The sequence below is a fragment of the Brassica napus genome, chromosome A1 (genome assembly GCF_020379485.1).
Source record: "Brassica napus cultivar Da-Ae chromosome A1, Da-Ae, whole genome shotgun sequence".
Classification (NCBI taxonomy): domain Eukaryota; kingdom Viridiplantae; phylum Streptophyta; class Magnoliopsida; order Brassicales; family Brassicaceae; genus Brassica; species Brassica napus.
The window spans coordinates 13,987,761-14,013,477 of record NC_063434.1 but is presented as its reverse complement, the minus strand read 5'-3'; the positions used below and the strand labels follow the sequence as shown (position 1 = coordinate 14,013,477).

At 40.9% G+C, this 25,717-nt stretch overlaps 4 protein-coding genes and 1 pseudogene across 5 annotated transcripts; 2 read left to right on the top strand and 3 right to left on the bottom strand.

The window, feature by feature from the left end:
• Positions 1 to 1,051: 1,051 nt before the first annotated feature.
• On the bottom strand, positions 1,052 to 7,574 carry LOC125575463 (non-specific phospholipase C6-like). Its single transcript, XM_048776886.1, has 3 exons — positions 6,818 to 7,574; positions 5,880 to 6,382; positions 1,052 to 1,678 (listed from the first exon to the last, which is right to left on the bottom strand). The coding sequence occupies exons 1-3, from the start codon at positions 7,393 to 7,395 to the stop codon at positions 1,206 to 1,208; spliced, it is 1,554 nt and encodes a 517-aa protein (XP_048632843.1). The 5' UTR covers positions 7,396 to 7,574; the 3' UTR covers positions 1,052 to 1,205.
• A 323-nt stretch (positions 7,575 to 7,897) lies between these two features.
• LOC125607126 lies at positions 7,898 to 15,306 on the top strand. Of its 2 annotated transcripts, none has more exons than XM_048776894.1 (2): positions 7,898 to 8,615; positions 9,576 to 15,306. In XM_048776894.1, exon 2 carries the CDS (start codon positions 10,553 to 10,555, stop codon positions 11,456 to 11,458), a length of 906 nt encoding a protein of 301 aa, XP_048632851.1. In that variant the 5' UTR covers positions 7,898 to 8,615; positions 9,576 to 10,552; the 3' UTR covers positions 11,459 to 15,306. The 2 variants fall into 2 exon arrangements, 1 of the variants encoding a protein (XP_048632851.1); XR_007338436.1 differs by having other exon boundaries at positions 7,906 to 12,185; positions 13,146 to 15,306.
• A 530-nt stretch (positions 15,307 to 15,836) lies between these two features.
• Positions 15,837 to 16,368, top strand: LOC106376642. The gene has a single exon (XM_013816746.3). The coding sequence runs from the start codon at positions 15,980 to 15,982 to the stop codon at positions 16,187 to 16,189; it is 210 nt and encodes a 69-aa protein (XP_013672200.1). The 5' UTR covers positions 15,837 to 15,979; the 3' UTR covers positions 16,190 to 16,368.
• Positions 16,369 to 16,722: 354 nt separating this feature from the next.
• LOC106447613 lies at positions 16,723 to 23,627 on the bottom strand (annotated as a pseudogene).
• Positions 18,379 to 23,110, bottom strand: LOC125607121. The gene is made up of 2 exons (XM_048776867.1): positions 22,707 to 23,110; positions 18,379 to 21,187 (listed from the first exon to the last, which is right to left on the bottom strand). Exon 2 carries the CDS (start codon positions 21,184 to 21,186, stop codon positions 20,122 to 20,124), a length of 1,065 nt encoding a protein of 354 aa, XP_048632824.1. The 5' UTR covers position 21,187; positions 22,707 to 23,110; the 3' UTR covers positions 18,379 to 20,121.
• Positions 23,628 to 25,717: the final 2,090 nt, after the last annotated feature.

Sequence of the window (25,717 nt, the reverse complement as noted above, 5' to 3'; positions counted from 1 at the left end):
AAATCTTGAAAAACAATGATTAACCCAAAATGCAAAATTCACAACTACAATAATCCTAGCAAATATTGAGATGAAACAGAACTATGTCCACAACTTCGTGCTTGCGCAGGGGCAATGCCCCTAGTAATTGCCCCTAGTAGATCATAATAAGACAGATTTTCTTATTTAAACAAAAAAAAACTAAAATAATCCACCAAATTAGCATATCCAATATATAAGTGAATAAAATATCAAAATATCTCAATAGTAATTTTCCAAAAAAGTTTAATATAAATGATTTTTCTTAATTAATATGACATTATTTTGCTATGAAATCTGTGTATTTAAAAAATAAATATATTTTATCTTTACAAACATATTAAGTACTATGTTTTATAAATACACTAGAAAAATATATTATTTTGTAAAATGTTATCAAATGTTTTATATAACATATCATTTTGCTTACTTGGATATCCAAAAGACATGAGCAACCAACACCATGTAAAAACAATTAAAATTATTATCAGTTCTATATTTGATTATGAAAAGAAAAATGAAAATATTTATGGTACGGATCAAGATCTAGTAATCGTTAAAACCGAATATATATTAACTGGGGCTTCTAGCTCTGGTGGTATAGGGCTCACGGCTGTGAGTTCCGCCACATGGGTTCGAAACCCGGCTACTGGGGAATTTACATGCGGACCCTCCAGCGCCCGAGACCAAAGACCGTTAACAGTGAGTCACATGGTGACGCTCTGGCAATGTCTTTGCTCGCTTCGGTCTCTAGTATGGACCACCACGGTAGATCCAGAACACTCGGTTATCAAAAAAAAAAACTGAAAATATTCTTTTTAACCCATATGCCCTTTTCATTTCACAATTCACAAATTAAAGCCCATTTGAGTTAAATAATTTGATCCAACCGCTTTTATTAAATAAAGTCCATTTACAACGAACAGCTATTTTATTATTTAAATTTGAAATGGTTTTGATTACTAATAAAATAAAATTTTCTAAGATAATTTAAGATAATGATAATCTTTAAACACGTGAAATAAAAACTATATAAATTAAAAATATTGAAATTATGATAAATTATTAGTTTATAAGGTCATCAAATCCCATATCTTCGGATCAAAACATAGGAATTAAAATTGCAAGGAAAACAAAAACAAACCTACAAATTTACACAAAGGTTTGTTATCATTCTTTTTCGTTTGTCACAGGTTCCGTGGCCGTGTAGTGAGCGAAGATCGCATATCAACAATGGCAGATTTATCGGCACCAAGTTTCATTGCTTCTTTGCTAGCTCTAATGAAACGAGAAGTAGCTCCTTTGACATACTCATGAGCTTGTTTCACATTCATCTTCTTCCCAACTTCGTCCGGGAAGCTATTGAGGAAGTGATCGCCATTAAGAACCGCTGCAAGCTGAACCACTTCACCCTGAAACTCAGAAAGGGCTGCGTTTTCATTAGGCTCAGTGGTTCTCATGGGTGCAACGTCAGGTAGAGTCATGGGACAATCAGTTCGAGGAGAGGTTAAGTGAGAAACCACGTCTTCGAAAGTAGCAGCCCAAGCATCTCTGTGTGTTAAGTAATTGGAAGAAAGATTGAAAAGTTTCTTGATAGTCGCTGGTATTGATGAATGCTCGAACTCTGAGCTCTCTGTTGGTCCTTTTGCCTCACTCACCACTTCACTCACACGAGCCATATTAAAAAATGTTGTAAGCTAAAATTTAGTGAAACGTTATATTATAGTTGAATTACGATAAAAGTTATAGTTCGATGTAACATTTTTTTAGAATGTAACATGCAGTAAAAACTATGTAGTAAAAACCGTAAATTTATATAGTGAGTTCGCAGTAAAAATATGAATTATGATATTTTGAGATGTGTATATATTATGTAGAAAAAAATTATGAATATCGATAATAACAAAATTTCTTATAAATTAAATAAAATTAATTAAATTTATAATAACTAAATATAATAATATACTTATGCATTTATTCTAACAAAAGATACCTATGTATATTTATATATAATTTTATGTATGTGAATCTTTTAGTTACCAAATAGAATTAGCTTAGATAATTTAAATGTAAATAGTAGATTATAAATTGACTTACTAGTAAACATATATGTAAAATTTTGAAAGTGCTTTATTAACTAACAAAAATCAAACGTGAGACAACCATGCATATATTAAAGAAAAGTAAAATTGTTAAAAATTAAAAGTAACCGTAGGGTAACTAACATAAAACCAAAACAGTATAAGTCAACTTCTAGTGCATGAAAATTTGTTGATGTTGAGTTAATATTTTTGACTTATCAATTTTTTCAAAGAGATAACTCATATATAATATATTGTAACTCAAAGAACAACTCAAAAAAAATAAAAAAATATATATGAATAGTAACATTTTTGAGTTATATTCTTAATTTAAATTTATTCAAGGGTAATTCATGTCACCAATCAAAGTCATAATAAAATAAATTGTTGACAAAAAAAAAAGAAAAAAAAATTAATCAAATGGATAGTCAGAGTATGGTTGAAAACACGAGTCACGCGACGACGCCGACAAATTCTAATTAATATACATCTTTGAATGGAATAATCAATAGATTTCAAATTATTTCTACACCACAATTAATGAATACAATCAAGATTCAAGAAGATATTAAAATAATGTTATATAGTTGTCAAATCTATGTCTTTTTTTTGTATCCATGTGATTTTGCTAGCAAATGTCAATAGGCTGTCGAAAATAGTACAGTAAAAAGTGGAAACACATGAAGTACAAGCATTTCATATTAGCAATAGATTTTCTTAATTATTGGAGAATAAGCATTTTCGATAATTTTAGGTGGAAAGTATAAATAAAAAGAATAAGTATGTTGAAATGATAAACTTTCATGGTAAATTTTTCGAAATAAATTATTATAGGATACACATTTTTAATCAACAATTAATTAAAGGCTACAATGCTTTGTCAAAATAAAAAAAGGCTACAATATTTATATATGCATAATATATACACTCCGCAAGCTATAACTCTTTTTTCAACACGCTAGATTTATATGCAACTAGTGGCATGCCCGCCCTACGGGCGGGGCGGTTGTATTTTTGGTGATATTTTTATGTTTTTGATGTAGCCATGTTTCGGAGTTAGTTGTTTGTGGTGAATTTACTTCATTTTTGAAAGTTAGGTAATGTTTGAATGAATAATAGATAGGCCGAGACCTAAATGTAGAAAAGTCGTAAGTCATTTTAATAACCCCGAAAATTTGGTTTCAAATAGTCATCAAGATTGTTGCGTACTGTTTTTTTTTGTCCACGTTCCTGCGTTCTTCAGTGAAAGCAAGCAACAGCAATCCAGTAATAAAGTTTCTTACTTTTTCACGATAAGAAATGTTATAACTTTTTTAAGCATCCATTAACTTTTTTAGCATGAAAATCTAAATCTTTATAGACAAAACAGAGTAATCTTCCACAAATTAGAATAAAAAAAAAGACAGAAGATTTGATCACAAAAACCAGAAGCCGAGACCACATCTTAAAATAAGAGACCGACCTTGTGTACGTTGTGGTAAAGAATGAATGTTTGTAACAACAAAACTTGCCGTTAACGTTTTAGTAAACGGCACGAATGTTTGTTGTTAAGAAAAAACAGCATGAATGTTGTAATAATATATTTCTGTTTTGTTGTTTCAGTAAACACTAAACAGCGTGATTGTTGTAATAATATATTTTAATTTAGGTGGTGTCGTAAGATTTTAAATTTCCTATGTGAATGGAGGCAAGAACCATATGTGTTGTTGTTTCGCGTGCCTGACAAGTTACATAAGGTGACGGCATTGATGCTTTGGAGCTTCTTTGTGCATTTGGAGCATCCGATATAGCACCATCCCTTATCCGACTGAAGACTGGTCACCTCGGCCTTGCATAGAAACTCAATATCCTGAGACCAATAAGAATGCTCGTAGAATTAGAAGGAAACACACGAAATAAAAGATTCTGTTTGGAATAATTTAACCTGTGGGTCAGCGGCAAGGACATATTGGTTCAGTTCAGCAACGGTCAAGGGCTCGATTTTCTGAGCTGAGACCACTTTTGATTTAGAAGAGCTCGAATTGGCTCCATCACCAACCAGCCTAGCGTGCAAACAACACGCAAGAGAAATCAGATGGAAACAAACCAATAAGGTGAACTATATCAATCTCAGCATAAAACACTTACTTTTCATAATGCTCTTTTCCAGCTGCTGTTTCACAGTAAAAATAAAAGTGCGTACCAGACGTAACGTTGAGATAAAGCTTCCCTGAAAGTGGAAAATGCGTAAGTGAACCGTGCTAATGAAGGGCGCTTAGGTGAAAACACGTATCTTACCTCCAACAACTTTGGGATTGATACTTGTAAACAGTATAACCCTTGGCTCAGAGACGTGCTCGTCAAACTTAGTATGGAAAGTTACAGCACGATCATCAAACATACTGACACAGACATTGACATCCCTGATGCAATTTGATGTCGTGTTAGCAACAAAGACTATGTTAATTACTGGATAAACAAATATACAGCTTACCCTTCCAAACGCAGAGTCACCATTACACGCTGAGGACCGCGTAGACCGTCGGTGATTGTGCTCCTCACGGAACTTACTTCACCAACGATATCTTGAAATTTAAAAAAAAAAAAAAAATAAGAAAACAAACGTTAATAGAGGTGAGAAAAGGCAATTGGATAAGTGTATTAGTACAGAAGAGATAAACCTGGGAGTTCTCTGTTAGTATTTGCCAATGCCAGAAGCTGTTCATGGCTGCGAAACCTGAATAACGTAACTCAGTCGGAATGTCCTTGTCCGAGTCAGTTTTTGGCTCAAAAAAAGTTCCATCATTGAAGCGTATGGACACCGGAGAGTCAGAGAGTCGGAATTTTGGGTTAGCCCGTGCCACGTCGAAACCACTGAGAGAGTAGACGGAGCCTTCACTGAGCCGCCTCCGGAAAGTGTCAACGCGGCTTGAGTTGATGCTCCCGTGTATCAGCGTAGACTGCGACGAGCCAAGAATAAACCAAACAATTAGACAGCAAGATCTAACTGACAGAAATAAGAAACAGAACACAATCGGATTTACCTGTTCATCAAGGAGAAGCATGTCAAGGCTCATAAGCTCTCCATCTTTCCTGACGTTGCGCGCTTCCCAGAACCTCAGAAGACGAACTTCAGCGGTGTTTGAGCAACGGCCTGCTCTCAAGTTAGCGAGAAGAACATATGAAGACATATCGGAAGGCGCGTCGGATTGCTTAAGCTATAAATCTCAGAGCTGTAGATCCTCATCGCTCCAAGACGAACTTATTTATAGCGCCAGCTTCGATCTGTTACAAAACCGAGTCGTCCATAAGAGTAAATGAGATGGAGTGGGAAGAAAGGTGGGGTGAAAATTGATGATCGAATTAAGATCGATTTCAATGTCGAAGACTACGTTACAGAGAGGTGAGAAAGAAAAAAACGGTGGAAAGAGGAAGGCGGAGATGGCAACGCCGTGAGCATAAAACGTTAACCCTAAAAAAATCACTTGGGCCCAAAGCAAAAACAAAAGCCCAACCAAAACCAAATCTCCTCCCGTAACCAAACTCTCGCGTAAGAAAAAACACAAAATCCCTCCGTCTGCGACACGTGTCAGCAAAACGAACTGGGTGTGATGACGTGGCAGCCTCTGGAGCCTTTCTGTCCTACTTTATTAGTATAGATGTTTATATGTCAATAAATCATGTTCAAAAGCGGAGTTAATATACTCTATTGATTTAGTTATAAAAGTTGAAATTTTTTACTAAAAGAACAAGATTGTAAAACACTAAAACTATTATAGAGAGAAAAAAAAAAGAACTTACCGGTGCCTTTCTGAATCCAAGGTGAAACCATAATGGTAGGAACCCGAACACCTAACCGGTCGAATTTAAAGAAGCCAGGGGCCGGTCCGGTATTTCCATCCGGATTGGGTATGCCGACAAAAGGAGTTTTCACATGATCATAAAATCCACCATGCTCATCATAGGTTATGACTAGGAGCGTCTCGTTCCACTGTGGACTCGACCTAAGTGTCTCGTACACTTCTTTAACCAGCTTTTGACCATTAGCCACGTCATGCGATGGGTGATCGTCGTTGGCCGGTAAGCCCTTGAGGTCGAAATATCTAGGTTCGATGACGGTTAAGCTCGGTAACTTTCCTTTTGCTGCGTCTCTCTGGAATTTCAGATCGTATTGATGAAATTTGAATATGTACTTTAGTTGTCGGAGATTACGATAGAATAATGTCGTCGGAATATTCTGGAAGTATATTCCGAAATCGATGTCGTTGCTGTGGAGCGAATCGAATATTGTTTTTTGAGGATACCTGAAATCAAATGATGATAATATGTTAATACTTAATATCCGTTTAGTATTACTCCTACGATATCACATTAAATTTATTTATAGTTGCAAATTTACAAATTATAATGGTAATCTTATAAATAAGGTCTGACAATTAAGTTATTGCTACAGAGTAGTATTTAAAATGAAATTGTATTAATATCAGTATCTTTAAACCGTTACAACCCCCCCCCCCCCCCAAGACATTCATTACAAAAAAATAAATAATTTTGAAATCGATTAAAATGAATTAAATCATTGCTATTAATAGCATATAATAACTATTTTCTAAAATTAGGAATTTCGCTCATTCAGTTATTCAAGATTTGTTATGGAAAATCCTCGAGTACTAAATTCCATGATTAAGTTCAAATTAAGTACCAAGAAAATAATAAAGAAAGAATCTGAAAAGGTGTACCCTTGAGCAAGCTGCTTCTTGACATGGCTTGTGGAACCATGTGAAGTGGCCGAATAGACAAACAACCGGTTCGGTTGAGTCGGACCAGGTATGGAAGAAAACCATCGGTCGAACACAGCGAATTCTTTAACCAGCTCAGCGTAAACCGGTACAGCTTCAGGCCGGAAGCCTTTCATGACGGTTTCCGACAAATTACCCGGCATCGAAAGCGCTTGCTCAACGAAACCCATCATTGACGGGATCTGACCCTGACCCGACCCGAATACCTGTCGCTCTACAGCTTCGAACGAATGACCCGGATCCGGATCCACAAACTCAGCATCACTCGTGAAACATATGGTTTGAGTAGAATTCGGAACCGGGTTACATTCTTCACCCGTTACACCGTCTATGGAAGGGTTAACCGATTTCTTCATCCAGCCTAGGAGGTGATCGAAGGACCGATTCTCCATGACCAAAACAACGACGGTTTTGATTGGTGATTGCCATTGATGGGAAGCTTGAGCTACATGGGTCAATGTGAGAAGAAAGTAGAGTGCAAGAAAGTGTGAGAAAGTAAAAGAAGCTGATGGCTTCATGAATGGATTAGTTTTCTCAGCAAGGTGTGAGAAAGAAGATTTGATTCTGTGGTTTTGTTTTCGCTTGGATTGATTTTAGAAAGAACATAAAGACAGTGGAGAGATAATTGTCTCTTTGAACCAAAAAGCAATAAATCAAAAGATGAAGAGAGAGAGCGAAGTACAGAGTGAGAAGGTTTGATTTAAACGAGAAACTCTTATGGCGTCTATTTACTGCTTTTATTTTTACTTTTGTTTTTGCTTTAATTTTGGTGGGCTCGTTACGTAAAAGAAGATTCTGTTCTCACTGATAAAATAATTCGGTACACAGAGATTTACTCTTTTTTCCTGGTCAATGTAACTCCGAAATTGAGGGTTATTTATCTGAATTTTTTTTTTTTTTTTTGTAAAAATGTAAAGATATTATTACCAATTTTCAGATTTTTGACAGAAATACAATGGTAACAAGAAGCTGAAGAAAAAAAAAAATCTAAACAGTAACTCGATCAAGTCTAAACAAGAACAAACACAACAAGTAATAACTGCAATCCAGGGCCTCAACCAATCCGCACTTACAGCTTCCCGCAAAAAGAAGAGCCACAGTTATATCGAGAGTCGTAACCCGGTAATTTTGGCCTCCCCGATAATCCGCTCTTAAAGATTTAGCTCGACCAAGAACAGCTCGCTGAAGACTTCCCGAGCATCCGCTAACCCGAACAGACAGCCACACTAGAGGTCCATCACCCGCATCAACTTGAGGAGCATTATTCGGACAGGACAGCCTCCAAGGATCGCCACACGCCAAAGACCTATACCAAAAATGTAACACCCCAAAACCAGCCCATTAAATTTTTTTTAATGCTATTGGGTCCTCTGCAGCCCAATTGGAAAACCCTAGGGTTTTCCCTATCTCTTCCCCTATAAAAGCAAGCCTCCACTTCTTCTTTTCTCTCATCAGAAATCTAGAAGCGAAGCCCTGCGGAGAATTCCCGGAGACTGGAAGCCCTAGCCGTCGACTCTCTCTCTCTCCTCGCGCCGCCTCTCTCCTCCTTCTCTCTCTTCGCCGCGTCTCTTCTCTCTCTCTCTCCTCTCCGCGTTCCCTTCTCTCTCTCTCGGCCGCGTCTCTCTCTCCTCGCCGTGAGCAGCCGCGAGTGGTGGTGGTGGCCGCGTGGTGTCATAGATCGCAGATCCCGTTTTCTCTTACCTCCTATTCTCAGATCCAGATCCAGATCTAGGCTAAGGTGAGGTGTTCTACCCAGATCTCTTTCATGTTCTTCTATATTGTTGAATGTGGATCTAGGATTGAGTAGATCCTGGTTGTTGTTAGGTTGATAGACCATATTGCATTAGAACTCTCGTACCGATTTAAGATTCTAAATAAACTGGTGTGTTGGTGATTGATTGTTTGTTTGACTGGTTGAAGATCTGTGGTTGTGATTGAGAGCTAGGATGGTTAGAAAGAAATGAACGTAGGATAATAAGAGAACTGTTAACCGGTCTGGTTAGATGAATGATAGGATATCTATGAATGATTGTTAGCTGGATTGAGTGTGACACCGAGAACGGGTGGCGTCTAAAAAGGAAAGTAAGAAAGAGTCTAAGGGTTTAAGGAAAAGGAAATGATAAGGAAAAAGGAAAGGTTAAATGATTGAAATACGAACCACCGAGGAACTGGTGGGGAGTATGGGAATGAATAGAAATGGAATACGAACCACCGAGGGACTGGTGGGGAGTATGGGAAAATGCGGCGGCCGTAGCATTCAAAAACGGCAGGTTAAGAATAGAGGCGCCGGTAAGATTGAGTCACGCCGAGTCTTGGCGGGAAGGGGCCGTAATACACTGCAAAGGGTATAGACTACATCCAAGGGAACCGGATGCCGAGTGTACCAGGGCAGGCGGCTCCACAGGAACGCAGCAAGAAAGGGGAGGGTTGGTCCGCTTGAGCTGTGTAGGTCCTAGAGTTATAGGATGAATGGAGTCTTAAATAATAAACCGAAATGTGTGAATTGAGCGATGACTGAGTTCATTGCACTGCTTGTTTTGTGAAATGAATCCTTAATAGTTAATTAAGAATTGGGTGTAGTGACTAGTCGGTTCTCGTTTCGCATTGAGCGGTATAAAAGCTCATGGGGGAGACTGGTCTAGAATCGCTTCACTGAGTATTAATACTCACCCCTCTTTTCCCTCTCCCATTTTTGCAGAACTATAAGTGGAAATGTCGACGGTAAGGAAGGAAATGCACCTGAAACTCATGGGACCAGAAACGGGACACACGGAGATGTCGGAAAAGTAGACATGTGTGTCCTAAACCCCGCGCCCTGGAACCCGGTTGGAAATGGGGAGGGACGGGTGTTTCAATTGGTATCAGAGCCAGTTTGAGGTCCCTTAATACTAACTTAAGGGATCAGCATTTCTCACCATTGCCCATTTCCCTTATGGTTCTGTTCGACCGTCATAGCTAATGTTGAAGGAGAATTCGAACAGCTCAGAGTTTCCGGCCGAGATCGGGTTAACAAAAAGTCTTCGTACTGCGGTGTAGTGGAGTTTCAGAGGTTCAGGAATGGGTAACAAGGAGTTGTAAGGCAAGTATACAGAGGGATTAGTCGCCTAGCACGTCAAGTCAAAGGGGTAATGGAAATCCGGACATTCGAGCTGGAGGGAAGCGTCTCGCGGACGACACCGCCCCACACCGGGCCGGGGAGGCCGGGGAAGGAGAGACGGACGCAAGGCCGAGGCGTGCGCAGCTTCACGGAAGGATTAAACCCTGCAAAGAAATGGACTTCTGGCATTCAGATATCACAGTGAAGCTTGTTCCCAGTAAAAAAAAAAAAAAAAAAAAAAGAAGAAACATGGGCGTGGGCCCCACCACCAGGGCGTGGGCCGCCGACGAGGAAGGAGCAACACCGGGGCGGCCAAGGGACGGTCGGATGCACAGTAGGAGAAAACTGATTCCAGATTAGGGTAACTAAGCAAAGGATCATCTTGGGGTAAAAAAGATGATGGAGAGTCATCTTGGAGCAGAATGCAAAATGCTAATAAGGATATGAGATCTTCTTAGGGAAAAAGGGTTGACTGTAAAAAGGATCATCTTGGGGCAAAAAGGGATGATAAGAACCACACCGGGGATATTGTCTGTTTAAGCAGCTCTAGTTTGAGAATGGATTGAAAACTGCCATCTATGCATGACTACTACTATGTTCTGATCAGGTCTTTGTTTTTACGCTGCAGGATGTCTTCACCAGTGCATCACGAGCTCGGAGAAAGACGCATGCGCTATGGACCAAAAGGGACAAGCGCTTACGCCCGCAAGCCCTACCGTGACGCTTGGGGCGATGTGGTACCTGCACTCTTCCCAGACAAAGAGGAAGTGGAGTTCGCGGAGCCGCCGAACGCCCCCATCCAGGAGACGACTGTGAGGCGTCGGATTTTGATGCCCCATTTCCAGCGGGCAGCCGAGTACAGGCGATTGTACCAGGGTCAGGGTACTTTCCAGTTTGCACCGGAAGTTGACACGACGCCGCCCACAAGGGGCCGAGGGCGCCCCAGGAAGACGGGGCCGACCAGGGAAGGTCCGGGACCGATCCGGATGGAGGACAGTGTACCAACGAGGAAGCGGGGACGCCCAAGGAAGATTCCGAGCATTGATGCAGAGAGTCTGAGGAGAATAACCGGAATATGTCGGTGTGGAACATTGACGCAGGCCAGGCAAGGACCGCGCTCAGTCCGGGAGTACACAGAGGAATTCCTGGAGTCAGCCAAAAGATGCAAGCCCAAGACAGCGGAGGATTGGTGCCGGTGGTATACGGCAGGACTCCGCGAGGAGATTCGGGGCAAGCTGATTGGTGTGTTGGAACCATGGGAATTCGCCTTGGTGAACCGGATGGCCGGTCAGGCAATGGAGGCTGAACGGACACTTGCTCGTCGGGTCGTTGCCATCTCAAGCTCTGAGGAGGACGTAGAGGTGGAGGAGGATCCATCGGAGGACTCAGCGTGGGAAGAGGAGCCGGCGTCGTCGACAGGGAGTGGCCGCGTGGCTGGTCCTAAGCCGGAAGGGGAGCAGAAGTCTCCAGTACGAAGTGGCTAGATGTGATTTCTGAGTCAGCTAGAAGGAGTAGGACACGGTTTTTCTTCCTTCCGTATTGGTTTTTGCTTTTCATTTCTTGTTATAAGGTTATTCGCGGATTTTGGCGATACCTTGAGACCTATTTATTCGTTGTAGTCCTACTCCATTTCATTTATTAAATTCATTGTTGGTTTTAAATGATCTTGAGCAAGTAGGATGTCATTTCGTGCTTCTCTTGATTGTGTTTGGAAACTCACCCCAGTTTTGGGATGTTAAGTTCGAACTGAGGATTTGGAATTCGGGACGAATTCCGAATAAGAGGGGGAGAATTGTAACACCCCAAAACCAGCCCATTAAATTTTTTTTAATGCTATTGGGTCCTCTGCAGCCCAATTGGAAAACCCTAGGGTTTTCCCTATCTCTTCCCCTATAAAAGCAAGCCTCCACTTCTTCTTTTCTCTCATCAGAAATCTAGAAGCGAAGCCCTGCGGAGAATTCCCGGAGACTGGAAGCCCTAGCCGTCGACTCTCTCTCTCTCCTCGCGCCGCCTCTCTCCTCCTTCTCTCTCTTCGCCGCGTCTCTTCTCTCTCTCTCCTCTCCGCGTTCCCTTCTCTCTCTCTCGGCCGCGTCTCTCTCTCCTCGCCGTGAGCAGCCGCGAGTGGTGGTGGTGGCCGCGTGGTGTCATAGATCGCAGATCCCGTTTTCTCTTACCTCCTATTCTCAGATCCAGATCCAGATCTAGGCTAAGGTGAGGTGTTCTACCCAGATCTCTTTCATGTTCTTCTATATTGTTGAATGTGGATCTAGGATTGAGTAGATCCTGGTTGTTGTTAGGTTGATAGACCATATTGCATTAGAACTCTCGTACCGATTTAAGATTCTAAGTAAACTGGTGTGTTGGTGATTGATTGTTTGTTTGACTGGTTGAAGATCTGTGGTTGTGATTGAGAGCTAGGATGGTTAGAAAGAAATGAACGTAGGATAATAAGAGAACTGTTAACCGGTCTGGTTAGATGAATGATAGGATATCTATGAATGATTGTTAGCTGGATTGAGTGTGACACCGAGAACGGGTGGCGTCTAAAAAGGAAAGTAAGAAAGAGTCTAAGGGTTTAAGGAAAAGGAAATGATAAGGAAAAAGGAAAGGTTAAATGATTGAAATACGAACCACCGAGGAACTGGTGGGGAGTATGGGAATGAATAGAAATGGAATACGAACCACCGAGGGACTGGTGGGGAGTATGGGAAAACGCGGCGGCCGTAGCGTTCAAAAACGGCAGGTTAAGAATAGAGGCGCCGGTAAGATTGAGTCACGCCGAGTCTTGGCGGGAAGGGGCCGTAATACACTGCAAAGGGTATAGACTACATCCAAGGGAACCGGATGCCGAGTGTACCAGGGCAGGCGGCTCCACAGGAACGCAGCAAGAAAGGGGAGGGTTGGTCCGCTTGAGCTGTGTAGGTCCTAGAGTTATAGGATGAATGGAGTCTTAAATAATAAACCGAAATGTGTGAATTGAGCGATGACTGAGTTCATTGCACTGCTTGTTTTGTGAAATGAATCCTTAATAGTTAATTAAGAATTGGGTGTAGTGACTAGTCGGTTCTCGTTTCGCATTGAGCGGTATAAAAGCTCATGGGGGAGACTGGTCTAGAATCGCTTCACTGAGTATTAATACTCACCCCTCTTTTCCCTCTCCCATTTTTGCAGAACTATAAGTGGAAATGTCGACGGTAAGGAAGGAAATGCACCTGAAACTCATGGGACCAGAAACGGGACACACGGAGATGTCGGAAAAGTAGACATGTGTGTCCTAAACCCCGCGCCCTGGAACCCGGTTGGAAATGGGGAGGGACGGGTGTTTCAAAAAAGATAAAGAGAGCAGGCACCACCTTGAAAAGGTGGAGAAGAGGCAGCCCAAGATCAAGCCTCTGAAGCCGACATGCTCAGTACGCGACACCACCAAGAAAGATAGACGTGGTTGACAAGACCAACTTCTATACTCCTCTCGCGCACCCACAACGGAGAACCCGTAGCGGACCTTCTAGGTTGGAACCAAAATGCATCCCAAAGAAGAACTACTCCTGATTATTCCATATATACAATTGCCAACTGAACAGCAAGAAACCGGGCCAGAGAAAGCCGCTGAATACAGCTCGGACTGAGCTCACAAGACCTGAACAATGAGATTAGAGAGCCAGCACAGCCGTAGATATCATGAGACAGATACGCTCCTGGGAAATGCTAACCCTCCGTACAGTACCACCAAGGAGTCGCAAAGTTCACTGACCAACCGAACCCACAACCTCCAATGCCGTACGCCCTCTGCGAGAATCGAAAGAGGGTAATAGATTGCTGTCGAGATGCTGAGACCGGTGGTAACGGAGACAGCCCAAGAAAAGAACACGAGCTCGACACACTTAGAAGCTTGTCTACTAAGCTCCGGTGGTGATGTCCAAAACAGATTCCAGGAAGCAAAGACTAGATGAAAGGGGACCAATGGTGTTATATGAAACTTTGAAATGCATATACACGAGAAGACATGGCCTTGCGAAAACCACGTAGATGATCATTTGTTTTCTTCTTGATGCTATATGTGGATTCCTAGAGTTCTTAGTTGTTTGGTTTATTTTGTGAGATCTTGATGAACAGTTTAGTTTGTATACATAAAAAAAGTTTAGTTTGGATATTAATATTTTTTTACTAGGATAAATAATCTTAAAAATGTGTATACTAGAGACTAAACTTTAATTCTGATTTAAGCTATTTTAGGAGTATGGTTATAAATTAATCTGTACCTATAGTGCTCATATACATTAACTACACTTTACCAAAAAATAATCACCATCATGATCACTATTTTTGGCTAACGTGCCCCGCTGATTTCCATTTACAAAATTCGGGATTAAAGAAATACCTGATCTTTAGTGACTCAACCAAAAAAATTGTATATATATATACAATGTATATATAGTGCTTAACATACAAGAAAATGATAGTGCTTTTAAGTTACCATATAGTTGTTTTCAGAATTTATTTGATTGTTCTATGTAGTTTTATTTTTGTGATCTTAGACGATGCTGAAGAACAAGTACATATCTACTGCTCCTATGATCTCATCTATAGCTTTTTTTTTTCTGTCACAAGATCTCATCTATAGCTATTTACAAGAAGAATGAAGCCAAAAAAGGTATAAATAACAGGAGAAAAAAAGTCGCCCACTAGTTCGGCACTGAGCTCGTGAGTACTGAACTGATCACGACATACCAACCAACTAGATTTGGTCGTGTGAACACTGAATGCATTCATATGCACAAACCACAAGACGTCTTAACTTTGTCCTTAACCGATTTAATATACATCTATATATACAGTGGCGAAGCGGAAGCCAAAGAGAGAGAAAACTGGGTGCACCATGCACGGATTATCTTTTGAAACTTTTCAATGTAAAATTATATGGATTAATAGATAGTTAATTATGAAAAGTGTGCATGCAGCACAATTTGGATCTGCATTCGCCCCTGGATATGTATATACAGTTCACCCATTTTTGAAAAGTAGAGAAGAATATGTCAGTGACTCAGTGCAAGACTGCAAGTGGATATTGAGGAGATTAAGAAAAAACCTACCCAACTTGGCAAAGATTAATATTACTGTGCTGTATGTTACATGGAAATGGAAGCGGGTACGTAAAAGCGGAAGTGTATGGAAGCACAGAAGCGAGATTTTTTAAAAAATTAAGAAGTGAATACGTGTTAGAGACATATATTCATATCTATATATACATATACATATTAAAATATAATTAAAAAATTAGGACTAAGAATTATATGATATAAATTTAAAATAAAGTATTTATTCATTTATAATAATTTTGAAATGATTTCGTACTAAAACTGTGAAAATATACATAAATTAAGTTAAAAAGAAATTATTATATTAATACTTCATAAATAATTAACACAATATATTTGAATATATGATATATGTTTAATAAAAACCTCAATACATAAAAATAATTTATAGTATTAATTTTAATATTTTAATATTTATATTCTCTCGATTCATTACTATAAAAATTTGGATTTTATATAAATTAAAAACTATGATTATATTTTCTATTGATATATGACATTATATTATTTTTTTAAAGAACAGAAGTGTGATTCCAAACGGAATTATAAGCTTTTAACGTGTTTTTAAAGAGAATATTTTGGAATCATAAGGTTTTGATTCCGGTTCCGGTTCTGGAAGCTCCAGCTTTGTATTTTATATGTATTGGGCCAAATTGAGATTAGGCTCAGATAGAATCAGATAATAGATGAGGCCATTTTAATCTTTGCTCTGTCATATTCTTTAACTTTGAGTCCATCAATCATTAGTCGTCACGGTTCACGTGTCGAGTCTTTCGAAAACAACGCATCCACGTGACATTGCCAACGGCCGTCTCATTTTCACATAGCACAAGACGTTTCGAACTCTTCAAATCCAAAAAGGAAACCGTCGCACGCTGTCAACTTCTTCTCTGCTAATTCTCTCAAAGTATGGCGGATTGGGGACCTGTAGTGGTCGCTGTGATACTATTTGTGCTTCTGACTCCGGGACTTCTCTTTCAGATTCCGGCGAGAGGTCGAGTCGTCGAATTTGGGAATATGCACACAAGCGGAGCATCGATTCTTGTACACACCATCATTTACTTCGGTCTCATCACCATCTTCACCATCGCTATTTGTCTCCACATCTACGCCGGTTAATGCTACCCTGACGAATTTATATTTGTTTTTTTCGGTTGTCTGGTTTATCATTGTGTTCTTCGTACCGGTTTGTTTTAAAATGTAATATTCGTCCTCTTGTTTTGGTTATAACTTGCGGTGTCTGGTGTAAACGCACATCTTTGGAATATGTGAATCTGAATATGCATTAAGTTTAAATATTCAGAATCTGCCATGTTTGATTCTCGGATTGGTTTAAGGGTTTTGTGGTGTGAAAGTTAGCTCCGTTAGAATCCGGTTTAAGTTTTAACAGTTTTTTAGATTCCTGGTTTTGGCTTTACTTCAATTGGCATTTCTTCCGTTTAGTCTTGTTCGGTTCGCGTGTTATTGCTTGAGACTGTTTTATTCAGTTTGAGAGAGATGGAAAGCAAATCAGACGCTATTCTCTTTGTGATTATCCACTACGGCCATTTTTCTTCTAGTGAGGCCATCCATGTTTAGCCAAGCCCCAACGATCCCTGTTTGATGGCGTGGTCATGTCTCTTTAATGTCCAAAGTTGCGTGGAAGAGATCTATACACAAATGAATCAATACCATTTTCCAAACATTGGATGACTTGTAAAGTATTTTCAGCTAAATATATAAACTGTTGGTCGCATACGTTTCCATTCTTCCCTCTTCTTCATAAAAACAGTTGTGTGCGCTCCATGGCCTCATCGAACTGTGGGGTGCCATCCAGTGAGGTTTATTCCTACACTTACTAATGAGGAGAACCTTTGAATCCTGAAACTCGCTGTTGCTATTAACCACCTCTTCTCTGAGTTCTTGCCTTACTCAACTGTCTATCTAAAGTTTGAGAAATTCAAGAAATCCCTTTTGTATTGCCGTCTAGAAAGCTTTTCATTAACAGGTTTAATCACTACTCCTCTCATCTAGAATTTTCCATTATGTTTCTTAACTGGTTTCGAATCTGATCTTGATAAATAGCTGCGGAACAACAACAAAGCAAAGCTCTGTTTCAAACGTTTCTTCTCTTTTTGTTTTGTAAAATTCACGTCCTTGTGTTCAAACTTTGTATAAGATGATAAATGTGATAATTTTATTTTCCTGAAAATATTAAGCTGGAGGGACCAAATATCAGTAGTAGCTACTTACATGTCTCCCTTAATAAAGCTTGCGAACTTCTTCACGAGTTCATGAGCTTTCTCAGAATCAGGATTCTTCAAATGAAAGACATGTTTTTCTCCTTCAGTCTCCATCACCTCCACTTCTCCCTTCCAACCACTCCTCTCAAGCTTCGCCGCGTAACACCAATCTTGCCTCACTAGCAAATCTAACTCCGCCACCATCACCAAAACCTTTCCGCATCCCAAGCCGGAGATATCCACCGACTCTGCTTGAACGACGTTGATAAACGGATCATCCACTCCGTCTTTGCTACTAGGACTCGCTATCTTCCAGAGCGTCTCCGATCTGGACCTCGTCGTTACATCCGTCGTATCCTTGTCGTCGACTGGTGTTTTCGACCAGAAGTAAGGATGAACCAAGATGATTCCCGTTATTCCTGAACCGCTCAAATGGGGACTCAGTTTCTCCTTCGCAGCTCTCATCGTCATGTGATGAGTGATGTTCGCGCCGGCGCTGTCTCCGGCGACGAACACTTTGCTGAAGTCGGCGTATTTGTTCAGCCAACTCTCCGGTCCACAACCGGCGATGTGGGTGAATACCCATTTGAGAGACGTCCATGAATCTTCGTAAGGGATCGGAATGGGATGCTCCGGTGGACGCCGGTAGTCCACCGACACTGCTATGCAGTCGGGAAGCAGATACAGACGTCGTGAGGAAAGTGTGGTAAGTCGGTGAGAAAGGGGTTTCGATGATGAATGCTCCTCCGTGGAAGTAAACGAGGAGAGGGAGCTTCTCACCGGTCTTCGCGGCTTTCTCCGGGAGGAAAACACGGACGGAGAGTGTAACAACCCGATCCCCCGGCGTCCGACCGGGGTTATCGAAGGGGCGTTATGGACACGTGTCTACTCATTTAGACAACCCTACGTGTCCCGTTACTGGTCCCGAGAGACGAGCGCATAACCTTCTTTGAAAATACCGTCACACCCACATCCATATACTTCTACTTACAGTCCTGCGCACAGGGAAAAATGGAAATGGAGGGGGTGAGCAACAAGTTACTCAGTGAAGTGGCTCTAGACCAGCCTGCCCGCATGACACTCTATACTACTCTATGCGGGAACTAGGACTGACTAGCCACTACAATCAGTTAATGCATTTTATCATTTTCTATCACCATCTGTAATTTCTACACACACTTCCATTCACTTCTAACAACCTAGTAATCAATCGATACAATGATCTCACTCATTGCCACACACGCCATCCCTAGACTTAACCGACTCATCTTACCAGTCCGACTAAATCCTATGACTTCTTTAACTTCCTGTACCCGACCATGAGCTAAAACCCTACAATGCATATCCTTTTCGTCTTTTCCTCTTTTCCTCTTTTCCTCTTTTCCTCTTTTCCTCTTTTCCTCAGTGGGTAGCCCCCCACTAGGCTTCTACCCCATATTCATGTGGATTCGCCACATCTCCTATGGGTGCTTCCATATTCATGTGGATTCGCCACATCTCCTATGGATACCTAGCGTGGACTACTTACCCCACCTACTTTCCTTAGACTCTCTATATGCTTTCCCACCCATGCTTAACCTTAACAACGTTCTTTCATACTTTTACTTATCCTTTCACTTCCTTATCGCTTTCACTTAACCCTTTCCATTCCCAATTACTTCCCCTTTTCATTTCTACTTGTACTTGGACTCAATCACTAGACGCCACCCGTTATCGGTGTCACACACAATACACATCGCATTCAAGTTCTACTTCAATAACTTTTATAATCATTGTTCATCTATCACCCTAGCATTTATTTCTCTCTAGCATCCTAACTTCAATCGCAACCACACATGGGACATCACAACCAAGCAACCAAGTATCAGCTACCAATCAGCCATTACCACAACAATTCAATTCAGTTCATCAAGTCCCATTTATCAATATGAGGGTTCTTATGCATCATGATTCATTCCTCTATCATCCTAGCAATACCATGTACTATCAACCTAACTCCCAAACAGGGTCTAATCAACCCAACTCCAACATATAGGAGTATACAGAACCATGAAAGAAGGTTGGGTTCGAAACACTCCACCTTAGTCTTAGATCTGGATCTGGATCTGGAAACGAGGATTGAGAAGGTTGAGATCTGGTCAGCACCACCACTTCACGGCGCCGGCGAGAGGGAGAGAGAGAGAGCGTGCGACGGCAAGGAGAGAGAGAGGGTGACGGCGAGGAGAGAGAGAGAGAGCGACGCGCGGGAGAGAGAGAGAGGAGAGAGAGAGGCGGCGCAGGAGAGAAGGAGAGAGAGCTCGACGGCTAGGGTTTTCGACCTCCGGGAATTCTCTGCAGAGCTTCGCTTCAGATTTGTGATGAGGCAGGAAGGGAGACTGCATCTCTTTTTATAGTAAAGGGAAGGGGAAGCCCTAGGGTTTTGCCAAATGGGCCGTAGAGAAGCCCATATTCTTTGGGAAATTTTTATGGGCCAGGAACCGGGCCGTTACAATCCTCCCCCGTTAATCGGAATTCGTCCCCGAATTCCAAGGCCCACATCTTTCAGACCAATCGTTCGTTACCAAAATGGATTCACACATTCACACAACAATCAAGGGAGGCATACATGACACGATAACTCTACTGGAATCTTTAAAACCAACGAAGGAATGTCATAAATAATAAAAGGAGTAGGACTACAATAGTTTGTAAAAGAAAACTCAGCACATCTGCACAAATACAGAATGCCGTAAATAAGGGGAAAAACACCAACCCCAATAACCAATAAATGAAATAAAACCAATAGCGGAACACGTGTCCTACTCCTACGAATCGTCCCTAGGATCTCGTCTAGCCACATTGACATGGCGAGGGGCAGCGGGACTCAGATCCCAGGTCTTCCTCGCCCTCTGCGACGCGGTCATCCTCGGCCTCCGCCTCCTTTTCCGCCAACCACTCCTCCGCATGCAGTGCTTGGTTAGCCATCCTTCTCACCAGTGCAAATTCCAGAGGCTCCAGGACTCCCACGAGTTCTTCACGAATATCCCCACGTAGCCCAGCCCTAAACAGATGACACCACTCCTCAGCTGGCTTCGGTTGACACATCTTGGCCGTATCCAAGAACTCCTCCAGGTAATCTCTCACCTTGCGTGGCTTCTGAACCATCTGGACCAGTACGTCACAATCACATGTCACTGTAGGTAGTTTTCGCGGACGCCCCCGCTTTCCCTTAGCGGGTGCCCCTACCGGCACCTCATGGCCATCAACGTCCCTACCTGGGTTTCCTCCTTCCATGCTCGAGAGAGCGGCCACATCGGCTGCAATCTTCTCTTCTGCCTCCATGGCGAAGCCTGCCATCCGCCTCACTAGCGCGAACTCCAAGGGCTCCAAAACACCCCTCAACTGCGCCTGGAGTTCCTTGCGTAGCCCGTTCTTATACCATATGCACCACGTCTCTGCATTCTTTGGTTTGCACAGCTTGGCTTGGTTGATGAAGTCCTCCGTGTATCCAGCGACTGATCGGTCCTCCTGGGCATTCTTGCTCAGCACTCCACACTGGCACTTCCCGGTGAACACCCTTGAGGGTCCCCCTGCTGCACTTGGCGTCTTGCATGGACGGCCACGCTTCCTCGGGGGTCCCTCTTCGGTTGCCAGCTGGAACCTCGCATTGCCCTGCAGTAGGCGTTCCTCCATAGCCATCCTCTGGAAATGTGGCATCAACACCTTATGCTTCACAGTCTGCTCGTGCGGGTACCTGAATGGAAACTCCCTGTACTGTTCTTCAGGATCCGGAAACATGGGTAGCACCAAGTTACCCTCCCTGTCGTAGTGACGCCTTTGGGCGTACTCCCTGGTGTTCCTCCGTCCGTAGTGCATACGCGGCATCCTCCACTCGTAATGGTCAAGCGAAAACATCCTGCAATAAAATTTCAATCAGAACCATAATAGAAGTATGGATATAGTGGGATTTTCAATTAATCTTTCACAATCCGAAAATACTCAGTAATTTTGCAAAGAATTTTTTTTTTTTTTTTTTTTTTTTTTTTTTTCCGAAAACGAAATATATAGAAATGTTTTTTTTTTTTTTTTTTTTTTTTTTTTTTTTTTTTTTTTTAAACGTCGGAAATGCCGATCCCTTAGGACAGAACTAAGGGATCTTAACCCGCTCTGATACCAATTGTAACAACCCGATCCCCCGGCGTCCGACCGGGGTTATCGAAGGGGCGTTATGGACACGTGTCTACTCATTTAGACAACCCTACGTGTCCCGTTACTGGTCCCGAGAGACGAGCGCATAACCTTCTTTGAAAATACCGTCACACCCACATCCATATACTTCTACTTACAGTCCTGCGCACAGGGAAAAATGGAAATGGAGGGGGTGAGCAACAAGTTACTCAGTGAAGTGGCTCTAGACCAGCCTGCCCGCATGACACTCTATACTACTCTATGCGGGAACTAGGACTGACTAGCCACTACAATCAGTTAATGCATTTTATCATTTCCTATCACCATCTGTAATTTCTACACACACTTCCATTCACTTCTAACAACCTAGTAATCAATCGATACAATGATCTCACTCATTGCCACACACGCCATCCCTAGACTTAACCGACTCATCTTACCAGTCCGACTAAATCCTATGACTTCTTTAACTTCCTGTACCCGACCATGAGCTAAAACCCTACAATGCATATCCTTTTCGTCTTTTCCTCTTTTCCTCTTTTCCTCTTTTCCTCTTTTCCTCTTTTCCTCAGTGGGTAGCCCCCCACTAGGCTTCTACCCCATATTCATGTGGATTCGCCACATCTCCTATGGGTGCTTCCATATTCATGTGGATTCGCCACATCTCCTATGGATACCTAGCGTGGACTACTTACCCCACCTACTTTCCTTAGACTCTCTATATGCTTTCCCACCCATGCTTAACCTTAACAACGTTCTTTCATACTTTTACTTATCCTTTCACTTCCTTATCGCTTTCACTTAACCCTTTCCATTCCCAATTACTTCCCCTTTTCATTTCTACTTGTACTTGGACTCAATCACTAGACGCCACCCGTTATCGGTGTCACACACAATACACATCGCATTCAAGTTCTACTTCAATAACTTTTATAATCATTGTTCATCTATCACCCTAGCATTTATTTCTCTCTAGCATCCTAACTTCAATCGCAACCACACATGGGACATCACAACCAAGCAACCAAGTATCAGCTACCAATCAGCCATTACCACAACAATTCAATTCAGTTCATCAAGTCCCATTTATCAATATGAGGGTTCTTATGCATCATGATTCATTCCTCTATCATCCTAGCAATACCATGTACTATCAACCTAACTCCCAAACAGGGTCTAATCAACCCAACTCCAACATATAGGAGTATACAGAACCATGAAAGAAGGTTGGGTTCGAAACACTCCACCTTAGTCTTAGATCTGGATCTGGATCTGGAAACGAGGATTGAGAAGGTTGAGATCTGGTCAGCACCACCACTTCACGGCGCCGGCGAGAGGGAGAGAGAGAGAGCGTGCGACGGCAAGGAGAGAGAGAGGGTGACGGCGAGGAGAGAGAGAGAGAGCGACGCGCGGGAGAGAGAGAGAGGAGAGAGAGAGGCGGCGCAGGAGAGAAGGAGAGAGAGCTCGACGGCTAGGGTTTTCGACCTCCGGGAATTCTCTGCAGAGCTTCGCTTCAGATTTGTGATGAGGCAGGAAGGGAGACTGCATCTCTTTTTATAGTAAAGGGAAGGGGAAGCCCTAGGGTTTTGCCAAATGGGCCGTAGAGAAGCCCATATTCTTTGGGAAATTTTTATGGGCCAGGAACCGGGCCGTTACAGAGAGATTCTCGCCGGGAGAATAAACGACGTCCTTAGAAACGACGCCGTTGTGGGGAGTTAAAGAAGATTGGACGATGGTTTCACCGGTGAGGCGCTCGATGCGGCCACTCTTGTAGATTATGAACGCTGGAGAGAAGTCGTAGGCGATCTCTGAATCCATGGTTTCCGTTGACTTGATTGAAAGACTTCGATAGTTGTTTGGTTTGTGTATGTGTGTGTTGGGTTTATATTGACCAATGGTGTGTGTTTGTCTCTCTCCTATTTTATTGGAGGTTGGTCACGCGTTATCTGTTAAAGATTCATTTCATATTGAAACTACATCTGATTTTATGTCATTTCAGTCTAATAATTGTGATTTTCGGCCCGGTAATCTGTCAGCCCATAAATATTATATGAGGCTTTCGTTGTGAAAAATAGCAACTCTCGTACTGAGAATGGATTTCTAGTACCCTTATGGATCATCAACCTAAAAAAGCTAGACGAAATGATCAATGGTGTAATAGAGCTTGCATTCGTCTTCCACCACATGGAGTGCTAAAATGCAACTATGGTGCAGCTTACAATTTAAACAACCAACAAATTCAATGCGGATGGATAGGTCAAGACAGTTATGGAGTTACAAAATTGTGGGGATCCCGTATATGCAAGTAGGTTCAGTTTTGGAAGCAGAGGCAATGTCCCTCCTCTTCACAATGCAATCAACATGGAGTACTAGTATTCCTAATGTTATATTTGAAGGCGATTCTAATGTTTTGATTAGTAATATTCATCACAACCGAAAAGATATAGCTCTCCATAATCTCTTATGCGATATTTGGTTATGGACTACAAGATACACTTCGTCCTTCCATAGATTTACCTTAAGAAATGGAAATCTTGCTGTTCACTTAATTATTAGCAAAACGAAGTCCACCTAATATACTTTTTTAAAATTTTTGTTACTATCTATGTTCATGGATAAACTAAACTTTGTACTCTGACTATGTTCTTCCATCATTTGTGCTACCGAAAATTTATGGCTGAGTCTTCAGATTAGGGCTTATCATATGATTATGAAATTGACAATTTTCTCAAATAGTTCTTTTTTTAAGTTTTTGTTATAAAAATAGTTCTGAAAGAGGAAAATGACCAAAATAGCATTTTTTTATTTTGAAAATTTTAATTTTAATTTTTTTATTTTTTAAAAACTGAAATCCTATCCTCAAAACCCCACCTTTTAACTCTAAATCCTAAGTCTATATTAGTTAACCCTATGGTATAAATGTAATTTTATCCTTAAATAAAACTTTTTTGTATTTTTTTTTCTTTGAAAGCTATTTTTGTGAAAATAAACTAAAAATTACTATCGTAGTGAATTTTTCTTATGAAATTGCCGGAGAAAACATTATCATATATGTCACATTCTCTACATAAACTGGCAATGTTGAACAAAAAAAAAACATAAACTGGCAATAAGATGGTGGAATATCTTCTACAAGATTGGATGCAATTATTTTGTACCCAAAAAAGAAAGAATTACTTCCACTTTCCTTCAAAAATAATTCACAATTTATTTAGAGTCCATGATGATAAGCTGCAAAGTAAAACACAAAGAGAAGTGACTATTTAAGGTTGTGTTTGGTAATGACTTTTGGTATTAGGCTTTAACATTGTAGAAACTTTAACGGCTTTCAGTAAAAATCAGGTTTTATAGGCTTTAGAAAGAGTCCAACGTTTAGTGCACAAAAAGAAATGAAATATGGTTTTGACTTTTGAGTGTTTTTAGGAGACTTTAAAGGCTTTTAGATCAATAAAGCCCGATTGGGTAAATAATGACTTCCAAGACTATAGAATTATCTTAAAGTCTTTAAAACTTTTAAAGCCCAAATCACCGATCACAACCTAAGACAATTGTGTGAGTGAAGAACATCTTCATTAAAGTGTTAATTTTTTGGGGTTTCCAACTTAAAAGCAATTGGTATTAAATGAATTGGTCCAGATCTTTTATTTATTAGTCATGTCCTACTAACTCCTAATGTGGAAGATTTGTATTCTCACCCGTCCCCTTGTAATAATATTATGTATAACTATTAGTTTTGACAATATCCAGTCTATGATTCAGTTCGGTCAGACCATTGAAATCAAGCTAGTTTAAAACTGATCAGACCTCTTTAGATAGGCCGGATCAATTTTGGTTTGCTTGGGTAGCGCGTGTTTGGATTTTGATAGTATATTAAATTTTTTAGGCTTCAAACTTAAAACAAATTGATTATAAGTTAGAAATTCATAAAATTTAACACATAGTCTCTCATGGAGCCTCTCAACATTTTTTACATTGTTTTGACATCTTCTATCAATATTATAAATATCAATTTCTTTTATAAATAATACCAATCTCTCCTCTGTGTTTTATCTACTTCCTCTAGCCTTTTGATCTTCTGTCTCTGGTGACCGGTGCCACGCCAAAACCCACAAAAATTTTTTTTTTGCAAAAACCGTAATAACAAGTTTTCCCACCAAAACATGGAAAAATAATTTTTCGCCAAAACCGTAAAAATGATTTTTTCCGCCAAAAATCACAAAATAATTTTTCCTGCCAAAGGGGTTTCCCGCCAAAAACA